Below are 17,423 nucleotides of genomic sequence, written 5' to 3' on the forward strand. Positions count from 1 at the left end.
GGCTAAAACAAAAACAATAGCACTCAGTGTGCTACTCAGACTGTGTTTTCCAGTGTTCTGCTGACACATTCAGGACGCGATGCCAGACAGATCCTGACGCTGAGATTAACAACTTAACTGCCTCCTTCTGACCCTCGAGCCGAATAACAGTCGTCAACACACCCTCAAAAACGGTCCAATGTAACATTTACTTTGGCAGTTTCATGAGCTTAAAGTAAAGTACTATAATTTGCGTCGTGTTTTTGGACAAATGAAAAATAGTGACAGCATGAGGTTTGTTTCGGCCAGTCTAGTCATATCAGTGCACACACTTCCTCAATTTTCTGCCCCTTTCACGACATTTCTAAGAGGTGAAGTGATGGTAAGTTTGTTCTTGTGCTCTGCTTGCTTGATCAAATCATTCTGGAAGTTAATCACACTTGATGACTGTTTAAAACCTTGTGATAAGACGCCAGACTTCCTAGATTAGTGCTCATTACCATTGAATGGTGCGAACAGCAGGCTCTGGATATGAAAGAGAAGATTGTGTTTGTCTTCATGAGTAAACATTTGCATGAATGTGCTTATTGCATTACACTACTACTCAAATGTCTGGGGTCACTTTTAAATGTCTTTGCTTTGAAACAAATATAGCAAGATATCATCAAACCTGCTGTTAATGTTTAATAAAGTCATTCATCATAAATCGTTTATGTAAAACTCCCATAAGCCCAATTTTAGGATGCATTACTAATGGGCGCCAGTGACATGCTGTCTTTACTAATGCAAGTTTGCTTAATACACGTTAAAATTACTCTTATGCTTTGTTTTAAAAAAGCTGGAAACTGTTGGGCATATAGAGCATCTTTGAGGGTTCAGCTATAGACCAGCCCAAATTAAATATTCTTGATTGATCTCACAGACACATCACACTAGTACCAAGTCAAACTCCCTTTTTGCTTTCGGAACTGCAGTAATTCTTAATGATATCGATTCAACAAGATACTGAAAACGTTCCCCCAAGATTTTTTCCATTGGCTGCACAAACATGATATAAATTTCCTGTTTCCCCACATCCCAACGGTGCTCTACTGAATTGCAGTCTAGTGAGCCATTTGAAATGACATGAGCATTGTGACTTGTTATCCTGCTGGAAGCAGCCATCAGAAGATGGGCACAACGTGGTCATAAAGGGATGGGCATGATTATTAACAATACCCAGGCTGGTACAGTTAGTAGGACCCGAGGACTGTCACTCACTTTGCTTTGGACCATCCTCTGTAAAGTCCAGAGATGATTGTGTGGAGAAAAATAGATAAGCAGTTTTAGGTTTTCCTAATGTTCACTTAGCCTTTTTTGTTGTATCAGTAAGGGCCAGTTTATGCTGTTCTGTAAAGTGAGTAGTGCACATTGTGTTAACAAAGCAAAGGAATAGTTTCATTTCTTAGAAAAAGAATAGTCTCGTGACTTTTAAGGTAATATAATTTGAGATGATAAGCAAAGAATTCAGCTTTTCTAATGATGTAAGGGAGCCTAATATGCATCTGGACTTTTAATATTTACATCTACCTACATATGTCATTAAAATGATTTATTAGCACTGTTCCCTCATATTGAGAACGTTCTGCATTTGAACCAGATGTTCTCCCTGTGACGGCAGTGGTTTCCTTTAGGTCTCCCCAGCCAAAAAACATGCAAGTTTGATGTTTTTCTTTCAACAACAACATTCCTAAGTGACCCCAAATCCCTGAGAGTAAGTGCACATCTTTATATGCAAGTGATCTTCTGGTCCCCTCCTTGGTAAAAACATTCCAGCTGTGTACTCAGTCACAGCAGTTCAAGGTCAATTCCATCACTCTGCTGCAGCAGTTACACACTTACACATTACCCACGTCTGGTGACACTAACTATGATTTACACCCCAGGTTGAAGCATAGCAGGACAGGAATCCCCAACAGTGTATCAGGTATGTATCTGTAAACCTTTCCTCTTGTTACAACCATCTGTTGAGGTATATATCGTTTCTCTGAAGGCCCTAATACCCGCCTAAAACCAGCGTTCAGGATTATTTCCCTGTCTGTTTGGCAGGCTGTACTGTTTGCAGAGGCACCTGTTGAAAGAGAGGATGAAATTACATATTTCAGCCTCCCTGCTGTCATGTAGCGAGCAGTCTTTAAGATTTCAAACCTCTTAAAAAAGTTTCACTGACAATGATAATTGAGCTCACTGATTTATATGCATATATACCTTTCAAGTCAGAACTTCACGTACAACAGGGGGTGGAATTCAAAATACTCAATTGGCCACAGTTAAAAACAAAGCACTTTGAAGTGTAATGGCAACCTTATACCAAATGCTCTTAATTTTAAAGATAAGCAGGAGTGTGGGAGGAAGGTACAAAGAAATAGCACCATGCTACAAACTAAGACAAACCGATAGCATCACTCGTGTTCGCATGTTTTGCCCAACACACATCTGACAACAGCACATTTGCATGTTCACATTTTCCAACTATTTTCTCCTGGCTTTGGCAACCATCTTGGCACAGTCACTCACTTAAATGCCGTCCAACTGTTCTGGTTCTGAGACAGGGCCAGAATCTATAGATTGGCTCACAGAGACATGCTAACATGTTTCCACGCGGTCTCTAGTTTCTCTGGCGATTGGCCTGCTTGTGAGGCGCCTCACACTCTGTTCCCATTTGCTCAGAGAGGCCCTGGGGGACCCTGGCTATAATGTGGGGACTCTCATGAGCCATCCAAAATCCCGACAGCACCAGCAGGCAGCTCTGTGCTGAGTGAAATACCCTTTTTTCAAAGACAACTTTATAAGCAAAAAGGAGCACACTGCAGAAGACTGATTTCAAAACGTGTTTTTTGCAACAAAACATCAGCAAAAACGTTAATTCGCCGAGCTCAGTCGATTCAAGTGTTCAGTAGTATGTCAAACTGTTTCCATCTCATATTCATTTTTCTTTGCAACATTTTGGGTTTTTTGCAGGGGGTGGGTGGGGGTTGTCAAGCTTCGAAGACATATCCACTGAATCAAATATACATTTATATCTCTATTTCACCATTTCATCTAGTGCATCATCATTTTTTGGGGGGGGCGGGGGGCAGAAGTTGTGCAGGAAGTGTTATTAAATAAGTGCATGCACTGAATTTTTCCATGTAGCTCCTGTAATGTACAGTAGAGGACATAAGCGATGGGCTGCCCAGTAACTACAATGGCAGTTTCTTAATGCCTACATGTCTATCCATAGCAATTATTTGAGTCAATATTTTCTCCATATTTTCTCCTCCAGCTGTCACGACAATATGTTACCGCCCGTGGAATGAGAGAGGATCATTCGACATTCCAGTGAACCGGTAGGTCTGAGGTGAATATTTATCTGAGGAAGCCGCGATATAAAGTCTCACCTAAGGAGGCAGGAAATGGACAGGATATTGAATTCTGAAAGATTATGTAACACTTCTGCAGGTAGCAAATGTTAAGAGTAAGCAGAATTCTTCGCCTGGGGTCACATTAAGTGATGGGGATTCAACACATGTGGCTAATAATTGGAGACAGACGGGAAAGCCATTTCAGGAGATCATAGCACACCGTCCAGCTGGGTGATTTGGGGGAACAAACAGAAAAGCCTAATTTAATTGAAATTTAGGGCAGTTTTGTTAACAAAAGCAGTTTTGTAACTACTTTTGTTAGTTTTCTCCCGGATAAAGGGACATGTTGTGTGATCATGAGCTGAAAACAGCATGAGTGAGTGTGTGTTTGTGTGTCAGTGCAGCGCTAATAGGAGTCAGGAGACCCTGTTTGGCTCCCAGCACTGAACACTTATCAGGAGCTATTGGATATTACATCGTGTTCTGTACCTGAGGGCTGCAGGATACAAGTCAGGCTTGCAAAAACAAGCATACACACACACAAACCCGACTACAAGCAAGGAATGCAGTACTCTTATTCAAGGATTTACACATGCCATTTCTGTTTCACTTGTACTCAGCACCAAAAACAAATCCCTCTCTCCATGTTTTGCAGATAAACACACCAATAAACGCCCAGCACCTCCAGCTGTGGCCAACTGGGTGGCTGAGATCAGAAGCAGAGATATCAGTGTAAAGCCTGATGAACTCTTCACTAGACCATAATTACGTCCAATTCTCTTAGATCACTGCTCATGAAAGTTTGCACGTTCCTGTTACAGGAGAAGTGCCTAACCACCTAACATTAATACTAAGGTTGCATTAATCTAAATTTTTGCGCTATAATGTTTTGAATTCCATTATTTATATATCTCATTATTTCACCGCAAGTGTTCAAGTCCATAAAAAGTTTGGCGCTGTCTGTTTTATGATCTCGTTCAGCTCTCTGTTTACACAGCAGGAGCATTTATGATGAAATCTGTGATAACAAACTGAGTTTATCTTTAAATGAATAGCCCTAAATTTACCAACAAACAATGATGTTATTTCACAGGGTCACGTTAAGGCCATCAGTTCCAACACTGCTGCTGAGAAAATGTGTTTTCTCATGTCAAAATAGCACCGAGTGCCACACCACCCATGATGCCTACAGCCTAGGAGTGACTCACTTTTGGAGCTAGCCTTGAGTGGCCATTAGATGAACTACAGGCCAAGAGGTTGATACCAGGCTGAGCTTCTGCCATCAGGAGAGGTCAAATTTATCCACAACACTATGTTTTTCCTCATTCTGATATTTGGCAATAACAGTAATTATCTGAAGCTCCTGACTTGCATCTCCATGATTACAGGCATTGCCCTGCTGCCGCATGATTGCCCAATTAGATAACTGCATGAGAAAGCTGTAGTACAGGAGATCCCAGTAAAGTGATCCATGGCTATCTGTTGTTGTTATTAGACCCGTAGTCGTATTTGTTGTCCCACAAAGAAGCTTTCAGTTCTTCAGCTGAAGTAAAAGACTGCGCCAAAATGGAACTGTTAATTACAGTTTGCTGCAAATGTGTTAACCGGTTTGTTTTGCAGGTGAACAAAGTTAGTCTGTTGTACCCTCGGTGGCTGCCTCCAAGTGTTATCTAACCACAACAACTGGATCCGACAGTTGGCCGGAGGAAACAAGGGGAGTAGTGTTTGTCTCAGAGGGGAGACTGAGGGGAAATTCTGCTCTCTGTTTAAATCACTGTCATGCTGTAATTCTCTGCAACAGAGGGCAACGCTGTATGTTGTACTTGTGTTTGAATAACATGCAATTTTTCCTTCCTATATGGTGGTTCATGTTTGTGCGATTGCGTGCATGTGAGGGCAACACACACACACACACACACACACACACACACACACACACACACACACACACACACACACACACACACACACACACACACGTCATTATTCTGATATTGCACACCAGTTGTTTTTTCCCCCTCATTCTCCATTATGCCGCCTCTATCCATGAATAAAGGGTTTGTTTGGATTTTCCTCCGGCTTTCCGCTGTTCAGTGTTACCCTGGTTTTGCTCTCTGTTTCCTGGCCTGGATACACAGCTGATTTCTTTTTTCTTTCTTTTTTTTTTTTACCTTAGCTTCACAAAGGAAATTATTTCTGACTAGCAGAGATGAGGGAGGAATGACAAACTAATATATCCTACATCTGAACCCGCACAGTGCAAACCATTTGAGTTCCAATATGCCCAGGCTGCTGCCAACACTTTGTTTCCACTGCCTTCTACAACTGTACAGTGAATCCTTATAAATGTCTGTGGCTATTCTGTGAGATATTCAATAACTGATACGGAGGATTAGAAAACTTTTATGTGGGTTCACATTCTGCCAGAAATTCAAATCTTTCCTTACTACGCAGGGTATTTAAAGTGCAAAGCATACTAAGGTTATATCAGAGTTCTTATATGATATCATAGCACAGCAACTGCTGTAGATCTACCAAATAAGAATACAGGCAGGTCTCAGATCTACATGTACTATCTCTACCACCCATATCTTTACAGTTTTACTCAGATGGCATTTTAAATATATGTCACTGGGTGTTTCCTTTCCTTTCCTAGTTCTTCAAGGTTCTTGAAGAACAGTCAAAGCTTATTGAATGTCCGCTGCCTTTTGTTCTGCTCTCTGTCAAGATGATCCCACAGTGTTCCAATACCTTTGAGATCTGAGCTGTGGTGAGCCCGGTTGAGCAACGATAGTGTTAATCCTTTGTTTTTTCTATTCAGATATGCTTTTTACTGCATTGGCAGTGTGTTTGGAATCGTCGTCATGCTGAAAAATGAAGCTTAAAATCTGATTGTCATAATTTCATCAGTTTTGAAAAAATTTCAAATGCCACTGACTTAAATGCAGCCCCAAACCACGACACAGACTCCACCATGTTTTACAGATGGCTGTACACACTCACTGTGGTACCTCTCTCCTTACATCCTCCGTACTCCGACAAACCAAAAATTTCACATTTGTATTTAGCACTCTGTCAAACCTGCTGCTTTCATTTTGTTCTTGTGTAGTTTGGCTTCCTTTCCTTAAGAATGGCTTCTTGATGGCCCTCAACTCTGAATTTATACACATGTACCAGGAATCATATGTACATCTCATTTTCTGTATCACTTTTTCAAATGTTCTTATCTAATACTTTCCCAGCTTAGTGAACACACTTATGAGCATGATTTTATTCTTCTGATGATAATTATGTGGAAGTTTCAGTAAAATCTGACCAATACTGTAGAAGTATTGATTCTTGTGAAAAAAATGGAAATGTCCCCATAAAAAGAGAGATGTAACCTTGACCAAGAGCACAGTTTGGATGAAGACCCATTAGGGGATCAGTGTGTGCAAGTTTTATTGTGAACTGTGACAGAACGGACAGATGACAGATGCTTTGCCATGGCATCAGCTCATCGGTCCTTCAACTGGATGAAATAAGAAGGGGGAATTACACTGATGATGTGGGCAAACCAGGTTATTCCCCGATTATCACCCTTCAGGACCGAAGCGACAGACGCCACAGATCTAGTTCATGACTGGCCCTTACTAATGTGAACACAAAAATAAACCTAATGATAACACATACACATGTATTGTATATGTCATGATTCGTTGTGTGGCAGGCAGGAGAAGGACCCAAGATGCAGACTCACAGACACGGGGATAAACTTAAAGATCACAGTTTTAATGCTGGCTTAAAGGTGAAACACAAAACAGTACTGAACTAAACTGGAAAAACTAAACATGAGATGTACCAGGAACCACGGGGAGAATAACACACAACATGAGGGAGAACGCGACGCCGAACAGAGGAAGACGCAGACAGAAATACACAGAGGGTTAACGAGGAAAGTGGGAACACACGGGGAACACAGCTGACACAGATAACCATAACGAGACAGGGCGGGGTGAACATAACACTGACGGGAGACGGGCAGAGTCAAACAGGAAGTACACAGAGGTTCAGGCAGGAGGAGAGAGCACGGGGAGAACACAGACATAACAGGCTGGGGAAAACATGGAATAAAACACGAAAGGGGACAAGGGCTCATGAATACATAGAGGGGCACACAGGGGGTGAGAGTCACAAAGGGAAAGCACACAGGGAACAACATAACAGGGCGACTCAGGAAACATGGCCTAAATAGGGAACAAAATACAAACATACAAGAAAACTAAGAATACTGGGCCAACATGGCCCAGGACCATGACAGTATATGCCTCTTCCATCTATAGATAGATGAATAAATAAAGACTTTAATATCGTTTTATAAGGGTTTAACAATAATAACAAAAATAAAAAGATTACAACTTCTTCTGCTATTAATTTAACTGGCATTTCATTTCATTTCATTGTAAACTGTCGCGGTGCTCCAGTTTCCATCCTCGCCTTGACATCCCTCTGAACACACCACAGTTCCACTACTCTTCTTTTTCCTAGTAACTCAATACAAGCAGAGACTTTTACGCACGCAGGTGCGCACAGACACACACGCGTACACACACAAAGCAGTGTGTTTACCCCTTTTAAAAAAGGTTGTCAGAGCATATCACATCAGCAAAGTCAAGCTTGCATGCTCAGGAAAGTGGAAGGAGTGGTCTAGTTCTGCTTCCAACACCAAACGCTCGGCCAACAAAACAAATCAGCAAAGAAAAAAAAAAAAAAAACACAGGAGAGGGTTTACAACTATTTATTCAATTTGCAATTGAGGGATGGAGATGGGGCTGAATTCTCCTAAAGCACAATGTAATTTCCTGGTGGATGTTTGACCACAAAGTGAGACCAGAGTTGTTGTGGAGAGACACGCTAAAGGGTATGAAGAAAACGAGCGTTGTTTTGGCGAGGGGAAAGGGGTGAAAGAGAGGGCTAACCATTTTTTTCTTGTGGTCTACGGTATGAGGACAATTCATAGGCAGCATGAGGAAATTGCTTGCTTGCGTATAGAGAATTAGGGCCTTAAAAAGGTTGTGGCATGTAACCACAACCTGCAGAAAATATTGTGCAATCTATAGCTGGCATAATATGTCCATATGTTTACGTCAATGCAGAAATGAGAAGCTGGAAAAGAGGTGGCCTGTGTGGCTGAGCTGATTGAAAATTGTTAAAAGGCTGCCTTCAATAACATTCACTGCTGACAGTTTAGCCCTAAACTGTGGGTTCAGGCAGCCAGTCAATATAGGGCCAGCCAAAGATCAGAGCCCATGTACGAAAAAGGACGGCAGAGGCCAACTCACCTTCTTCTTGCTGCAGTAGATCTGCCATTTCTTCTCATCGGGCAGAGCAAACATGGCCTCCCGGTTCTTGTCTGTCAAATCCAGCTCATCCTGCAAAAAACAACAACAAAAAAAGAAGGAAAAAAGTTTGTTTTTGTTTTGAATTCAAAATTCAAATTCAAATTTTATTTGTCACGTACACAGTCATACACAGTACAATATGTAGTGAAATGCTTGGACAACTGCTCGTGACCTAAAGAAAACAAAAAAGGAAAAGGCTATGAATAAGATAGGAAATAAATATGAAAAATTAAAAAGGGTAAATTTAACTAGGAAGGAATAAAATATAAATTAAGGTTAAAAATGAAATAACTGTACAACACAAATTAGAATGAAGGGTAAATTTAACTGGGAAAGAATAAGATAAAATATATAAATTAAAGTTGAAAATAAAATAACTGTACAACAAAATACACAATATAGAACTATATAAGAATGTATGAAGAAATATAAATAAATATATACACAATAACAGCAGCTGTACAAGTATTAACTGGAAATGAAGAATATAGTGACCAGTGTTGTGCAATCCACATTATGTCTTGTGCAGTGCAAATATGCTTGGAATAAAATATCCCTGGAATGAATTTGATGCTACTGATATATTTCAGTAACAGGGACAGTGGCATGCTTCCCACTACATGTCATCACATCTTCTTATAATAATACCCTATGAGTGGGAACTGAGGAGACTATTTGCTGAAGTTCTTTAGCCAAATTTCCCCCCATTCAATTTGACATAGTATTTCAGCTGCTTCTTTTTATCACAGTTTTTATCACAGCCAGACTTTTTACAAGCAAGTATGGATTGCAAGTAGTTTAGAACTCGAACTCCTTTAATGAAGAGCCATGCATGTTGGAATACAAGCAGAAGGTTTTGTATGGTCTTGCTGAAATCCAGAATGTCTCAAATACACAATGTCATCCCTGAAAAACACATCACCTGGATGGGCAGCCATGTAGCATTAATGGTGCCTTCGCACATTTACAAGTTACTCATTCAATGTGCATAAACACCCACCCCCACCCCATACAATCATAATGTACACTTTGAATTGTAAGCTAATAACAAGGCTCTGCTTCTCTTCAGCATCTTTGACTGTCAAATAGAATTTAAGATTCTGGTTGGTCAGACTAGAGGACAGTTTTCCACTTGGCCTCCACCTCAAATGAGCTCAGGCCCGAAACGAGCCTCAGGTGAGCTTCCATGCTAGAGGTTGACATTGCATTTGCGGATGTAGTGATAAAATGTGATGGTTTGCAATACAGACATTTCTAGCCTTTATTGCCTTGTTGTTTTGTTCTAGTATCACATTTAAAAATACTTTCCAAAATATGGCAGCAATTTTTTTTCCCCCAGTGTCAACATTTTATGTTCTTGAAGAAAACAAACAAGAACTTCCAAATGATTTGCAAACTATTGCGTTCCTTTTTTTTTAACATTCACCACAGCACACATCCCAACATTTCAAAACAGGCTCGTGTTTTTATTGCAGCTCATCAAGAATAAATGTGCAGAAAAACAGTGATTAAGAATAAACAAACATAACAGCCCAGTAGCATTTAAAGACTGACATAATATAATCAACCCGTCCCTCAGGACACATTCCTAGAAGCCCTGTTGTTTCCTTATCCCTATAACAACACAGACATTTAAGCAATGAGTCGAGTTTACACAGCCACATTTAAATCTCCTTCCCACAGACAAGTGTTTTAATATTCATCCTGCTGCTCTACTCAATTCTTCAGCTCAGTACAAGGAGCCTCCTGCACCTTTTGAAATGCATATGAGCCCAGGAAATGAGTCTCTGTGTGCCAGGGGAGGAAAAGTTTAAAGGAAGGGGAGTCAGATGAAGGAAGGACGCAGAAAGAGAAATGCATTCGGGTTAGAGACCCGGAGGCTATGTGGCTCTGGAAATGGGCTGGCACAGAAGAGACAACTAGAGGCTACATCACCAGGGCTTTGTGCTCCGGCTCAGGCTAATCTCACCATAATAGTTTTGCTACGATGACGTAAACGAGAAGAGGGCGAGCCTCCTGGGGCCCCTGGAATGAAGATGACCACCAGTGGCAGAGGTGGGGCCTCTTTAAAGCCGACCAGCAGATTCGCAGGGTTTGCTTTCATCGCTTTTCAGCAGGATGGGCTGAGGTGGCCCGCATTCCAAGAATCGGACACTATGAAGGATGACATCATCTCTCGTCCTTTCAATGGGCTAACCAGCAGTAGCATTATTGTGGGTTAGAGAGGAAAAAAAAAAAAAAAAAGGGAAAATCCGATGGGTGTGAATTTCAAGAGGGTCTATTACAAGTAGAAACCACAATGAAGCCTTAGAATCTTTAGTTCAAGTGGCTTTCATCTCAGCAGCATGATTCACACCCAGAGCTCATCATCGTGGGTCTACAGGGCCGGCTGTATCAAGGGGGAAGCTCACCCCAAAATCTGATTTACATATTTGTCCTCTGGTCTGTAGCACACTCTACCCGTATGTATTTTTTATTTTATTTTATTTATTTATTTGGTGATTAATTGCACCTACCTTGTGAACAATGTCACAGTGACAAGTGTGGAGACCTGACAGTCACATTCACACTTACGAGCAATTTTGAATCACCAAAATGCACGTCCTTGTGCCGTGCAAGTACAGGGAGACTACAAACTCTAAACAGAAAGAGCCCCAGCTAAAATCAAAAAACATAACTCACATTTAAATAAATGGCTTAATTTGCTATTACATACATTAAAAAGAAAAAATATTTTTTCATTTGTAAAATGGGACATAAATTGATATTTCTGTCACCATTTGGGTCTTTATTCGTTAAGCAGACACAAAAACAAGTGTGGAAAGGAAGAAACCATGGGCTACAAGAAAGCAGCTCATTCTGGCCTGCCGCCTGCTCGCCGGGTCAAAGCCCTGCTGTCCAAGCTGTTGGTCTTTGGAGGAGCTAATGCAGAGAGCCGGTGGGGAAATCATGAGAATGAGACCCGTGGATTTGAACCAGATGGCAGTTGAGCCTGTCTCAGTTCATAGCTGACCTCTGTGCTATTTTGTGTTCTCCGTATAGACTCCTCAGGCCTCTCAGTTTAAGGTCTTATATGGAAAGAAATTATGTGAGAAGAGCATAGATTACAATAGTATTCCATTTAAATATAATTCATTGATTACATAAGACTTTATGAACAGGATAATGTTGACTTCTCAGGCTCTGCCGGTGCTGTTCTGCGTCAGAATCGAGGAAAGGGGAAAAAGAGATGAAGTTGAAAATGAGGACATCGACTGGGTGTAGGAATGTTCATGTCATGCCAGCTGTAAGGAGGACTTTTCACTTTCCAGTTATGCAATTTCCCATCGTGTTCCCCCCCTCCATCACCTTTAAAATGTGCTCCAATACCACATCCACATCACATGGCATCTCCTGACCAGTACAACACCCAAAGAGCATGCGGTCCCTTTCTCATTTTTCCAAAACAAAACCAAACTACTTTCCACTTCATGAAGTACCCCAGTCTTCTCACTCCAGCAAGCTTCAGTTGGAAATTCAACAAAAGCAAAGCTAATATTGTTACACCTGCTGTCTGAGAGGGGAAAATACATACCTAAGGCCTCCCAAGCCCTTCTTTCATATTTCACCCCGAGCTCCCCATCTAATAATATGACAAATGTATTTATTTTTTAAGAAGTGCTACAGTTGCAATCGCCGAGTGTCATGCAGGCATGCAGACAGATAGCTCTGTCACTCAATTTCCTGTTTCTAAAGACTGTTGGGCTTCTCAAATGTCCTGAGATAAAATGAAAAGGAGTGGAAGTTCCCAGACAGTTATTCAAAGCAAAACTATTTCCATATTCAGCATACAAATGAAGAAAACTGGATTTTTAAGAGCTGCATAATGAGAACAAATATAGAAACAAGGCATAAAAAGGACAGAGTAAGGTGCAATGAACGAACAGTTCCTTCATCATAGATGTCAGGTGACATGACATCTGGATCACAGCTGCTGTGACCCATAAGTTAGCGAAGTCTCAAACTAACAGTTTTTGCTATCATCATCATGGTGCTTTGAATCCAGATACCATGACAGCAGGGCAGAACTGACTGTGTTATCGAGGGACACTGAATGCTCACCCTGTGTAGCCTCCTTCATCCTTTAAAGGTGACCATGGGACAAAATGCAAGAGTGCAGGTTTTCAGGCACTTCCACACTTTTCAGGCCTGGAAAGAGCGCCTGAACCGTGCCTATGTGTTGCAGTGATCTACTCTGTAGCCTGGTCTTTTTATGCAAGCTGTGCATTAGCTTTTAGCTAACTAATCATAGCTAATGAAGGCAATGACCTTTGCTTTAATAATCATTTCATTTCCCCAGTGGCAGCATTATTTAAACATCCAGATATGAATATGAATATAGCAGTATTTTATTTTATGACATCAGTATGAGAGGAGAGAGTCTCCAGAAAATATGTAAAATGTAATGTGTAAAATGGATGTAAAGTAGATTTCAGTGTTTTATGGGGATTGCAAACACCCAAACTTCCTGTCTACTCAGTTTCCATGCCAGTCATGTAATGGAACAAATGAACTTAATTAAAAGGTATTATTTAAATCGTCCTAACCTTAAACTGACAACAACACAACTATTCCTTTAAAAAAAAAAAAAAACAGATTAGGAGTGATGCACAAACTTAAGCGAACCTAAAGCAAATAGATGCAGAAGGTTTTCCAATACTGCCAGCAATCGTAATGATGAAGATATCTTTAAACATTTGGCACATATTGAGACTTCTACAGCAACATAAAATTAATTTGTATGAAATAACACACGTCAGATGATTCAAACACGTCTGCAGGGACTTTGAATTATTTATCTCCACCATATGGGAAGAATGTAAAATAGGACAGAGGGATGAGTCATGCGATTGAAGTCTAAGCTGTGTATGAAACTATGAAAGCCGTACCGCTGCAGGAGAACATTAAGTGAAGAGAAATTAAGTGTGGGAGTGGAGGCAGAGGGTACAGACCAGAGAATGGGAGCGAAAAAGGTAAGGAAAGACATTTTTTAACTAACAACTGACCTTTTAAAAATATTCCTTGTGTAGTCATAGTGTCAGTGCTTTAACTAATAGGCCGACATGGTTTTGGGGTTAGGGCTACATCAAAGCCTGTTGGTTTGGCACGTTCTTAATGCTTGAGTATACATGTCGACATGGTGCCGTGTGGACAAAGAACAGAGGAGGAAATGCCTACTTTGAAGTGGACCCAGTCCGCTCATTTCCAGCTCCATATTTTTATTCTTGAACTCTAGAGTACCGTGGCATTATTCAGAGGTCAAAATTATCCCTATTTATCTCATTCTGGCTCTTGGTGAAGCCCCTCAGTGGATCCAAGACATTGTAGCTCCTCCCACTTTAAGCCAACCATCTTCTGCTTTACCTTGCAAACAGAATGCTTGGAGAGCAGGTGGGTGAAGCCCCATGATACAGAATAAAGGGGGGGTTAGAACTCCTGCAAGTTTTGGATGTGTCCTTGATCCAACACAGCTGATTTAAATGGCTAAATTACCTCCTCAACATGTCTTAAAGTTCTCCAGAGGCTTGGTAAGGGTGATATCTAAAACCTGCAGGACACCCGCCCTTGAGGCTTGGATTTCCCCACCCCTGCAATCCGAAGTCTGAGCTTTTGGCTCATTACTTGTACTATACATACGCTCACCTCATTATTAGAAACTTTGGTCTATTTAACATGAATAGCAAATAAGAGATAAAAAAAAAAACATTAAAGCAGACCTCTTCTGCTTTAAAAAAAAATGACCAGTGTACATGTGGAGTATAGGCGTGACACTGAAACCGGAGGGAAGCAAAATGTGCAGGAAGAATGAGAGGTCAGTGAGTTACAATGTGTGAATGACTGGCACTGGAGTGGGAGTGGGTGTGTCTTTGTGACTGAAAGTGTGTGGGGTTCCACCTAAATGGGAAATGTGGAATCCAATAATGACATCCTCTCCAATGCATGTGCGTCTATGAGGTGGCATTTCCAGAGTGGATATGAATGTCTTTACCTCATGTAAAGTCTTACAGTGCTGGCTCAGAGGATTAGTCTGGTGTAACACACACACACGCGTGCACACACACACACACACACACACACACACACACACACACACAGTGCGTATATATCCTCCAGCAATCTCTGGGCGAGACAGGAAGGCAGAAGAAAGACGTGCAAGATGGCAGGAAGTCATATGAGGCCTCAAGGGGACCCACAGGAAGCTATAGCTGCCATTATTAACCAAACAAGATTCAGTGAGTTTACCTGTGTGTGTATGTCAGCCTCATATACCAGACGCAGCCTCTTGATTACTCCTAAAGACCAGTACTGTTATTAACAACAACAAAGAAAAGATCAAAGATTGACTTTTTTAGTCTTAAGACGTGGTGAGAAATTAATTTGGTCACATCATTCATCTCTACAAACCATCACATATTAGGCTCGCTCCACTTAGCAGCATTGAGATGAGTCAGAGTATCCTTGCTTTGATGAGTCAGTCAGTAGCTGTTAGTAGCCTACAGCTTCTCCCCTCATACAAACAGGGCTTGACCACTTTTATAATGAGACTGGCACAGGACAGTGAGCACTGGCTTCACAACAGAGAGCATCAGAAATGGGTAGATCGCTCCACAGAGAAATGCATAGGAAGAAGGAAGGGAGGAAGGAGAGGAAAGAGGGTGCATCCAGGGCATGCACTGGGAAGGAAACACACTCCCAGTGGCCCAGAGGGACAAGAACATTTCCATTCCCTCCTGTTATGCAATTCATTTCTGATCTGTGTCCGGGCTCAAAAGCCACACTGGAGAGAGCATTTATGTTTTATCGAGTCTGCTATTCCTGGAAACACAAATTCGCCACTGCAAAATTTACTTGCTTCTAAAATCAGCAACTGAGAGTCACATGGAGAGGATGATAATAGAGGCTGGTTCATCCAGATGTATTGACTGACAGCGGACAGCTGGACGACTGATCAGTGCGGTTTGGATTAAAACTGTCCCAAATCTCAGGACAGAGAAAGAAGGAACGAGGCTCCCACACACAGAGAGACAAACACAAAGCAGACAAAAAGAGGGCAGAGAGACGCACACTAATCTGACCCTGCCAGAACTGCACTCGCCAGATGTTCGACTAGTAGACCTGATCCAGTTGCACCAATTTGTATAAATATCCTCTCTCATCTCAGCTCAAAACACATGGATAACAGCACACTGAGTGGCATGCAAGTTTTTTGCAACTTGTATGCAAAAATAAATAGTACTATGTCGATGATGAAGTGGCATTTTCTCTATTGTCTCAATTTTTTTTCTTTGGCGTGGTTCAGTAGAGCTCTGTAGCTGCATATGTGTCCACACATTGTCACCATATGCTGACCTTTCCACGGCAAATGTTTGTTGTTATTAGCTGACACTTGTAAATCCAAGTCTAGCTGTCCCCAAACAACCTCACACTTGGTTTCTCTTTGTAGAAACCAAACTTTCATTTTGATTTAGTGAACTGCCACCACTGAGAAATGTGCCCAACATGATTAGGGAGAGCTCATTTTCAATTACCCAAATACGAGAGTAATTTCAAGTTTGTTGATAAAAAGTTGTTAGCGGAGAATTGCCCCGATAAACAAAAATAAAGCTGTCAATGTTTTTGGTGCGCAGCCAGACAACCCACATGGCCTACATATCAACTATGCGTGAGAGTCCTGAAGCACTGGTGGAAAAAAGCCATTTAAAATGCACCCAGATCCAAAAAAACAGAACCCAGAACTGCAGCGCATTTGCTATCAGGAAACTGTGCAGCCAGCTGCAAATGTGTACTTTAACTGATGTGATCCATTAGTCCCTTCAGATGTGGTCTTTACTTATTGTGTCAGAATCCATGGGGATTGCTTCCAGGTTCATTTGCATGAGTTTGCTGAGTTTTTCATCATGAACAGGAGGCTCCATGAGAGACTTGGAAACGTTTTTTTTCCTACAGGCTTTCTCCGGGTTGAGATGTTCCACATTTCAAAAAGGAGAGTCCGTGTTTACTCAAGGTAACCAAGGATGGATCCCACATGTGCTTATTCTGCAAAAATTAGCTTAGTGAGCTATAAACTGGAGACAATATGTCTTCTCTGTTTTTCTACATTACCAAGCACCTGCGTTTATCATGAAACAGCAGGAATGTTGGCAGAGGCTTCTAATAAAGTAAAAAACAAAACAAAAAAAAAGACTGTAAGAAACGTCCCAGTCAGATTTGCCAGGGTTTATGAACCCTTGTCTCACTTGATTATTTGTTGTTTGGCAGGCAGTCCCACAAACACAACATCAAAGTCTTAACACAAAATAAGTGACATAATCATCCAATACATGCCATACTCACCAGTTCAACTGCTGGTTAATGTAAATATCTAACCAGCCAAACACATGTGAGCAACACAGTGAATTCAGTCATATAGACATGGTCAAGATCACTTGCTAAAGTTTAAACTGAGCATCAGAATGGTGAAAAAAAGTAATGTAAGTGACTTTGAACATGGCTTTGGGAGAGTTGATGAGCCCTTGCCTGCATCACAGCATTACTTCTTACTGTACTTGGGTATACTGAGGTGATAAAGGGATGGATGTGGTCAACAACAATGCTCATCTCATGAGATCTTCTGATGGCCGTTTCTAGCAGAATAACGCAC

General features: G+C 41.2%; 1 protein-coding gene across 1 annotated transcript in view; it reads right to left on the reverse strand.

The window, feature by feature from the left end:
• The window catches only part of daam2 (dishevelled associated activator of morphogenesis 2), an 84,539-nt gene that overhangs the window by 48,830 nt on the left and 18,286 nt on the right, over positions 1–17,423 (reverse strand). The window contains exon 3 of the mRNA XM_085342381.1: positions 8,684–8,773. Within this exon, the coding sequence (XP_085198507.1) occupies positions 8,684–8,773 (90 nt within the window). The remainder of the gene's footprint in view (positions 1–8,683; positions 8,774–17,423) is intronic.

Source organism: Diplotaxodon limnothrissa, linkage group LG19 (assembly GCF_057381915.1).
Source record: "Diplotaxodon limnothrissa isolate DT_005_m linkage group LG19, D_limnothrissa_male_GT1.1, whole genome shotgun sequence".
Taxonomy (NCBI): domain Eukaryota; kingdom Metazoa; phylum Chordata; class Actinopteri; order Cichliformes; family Cichlidae; genus Diplotaxodon; species Diplotaxodon limnothrissa.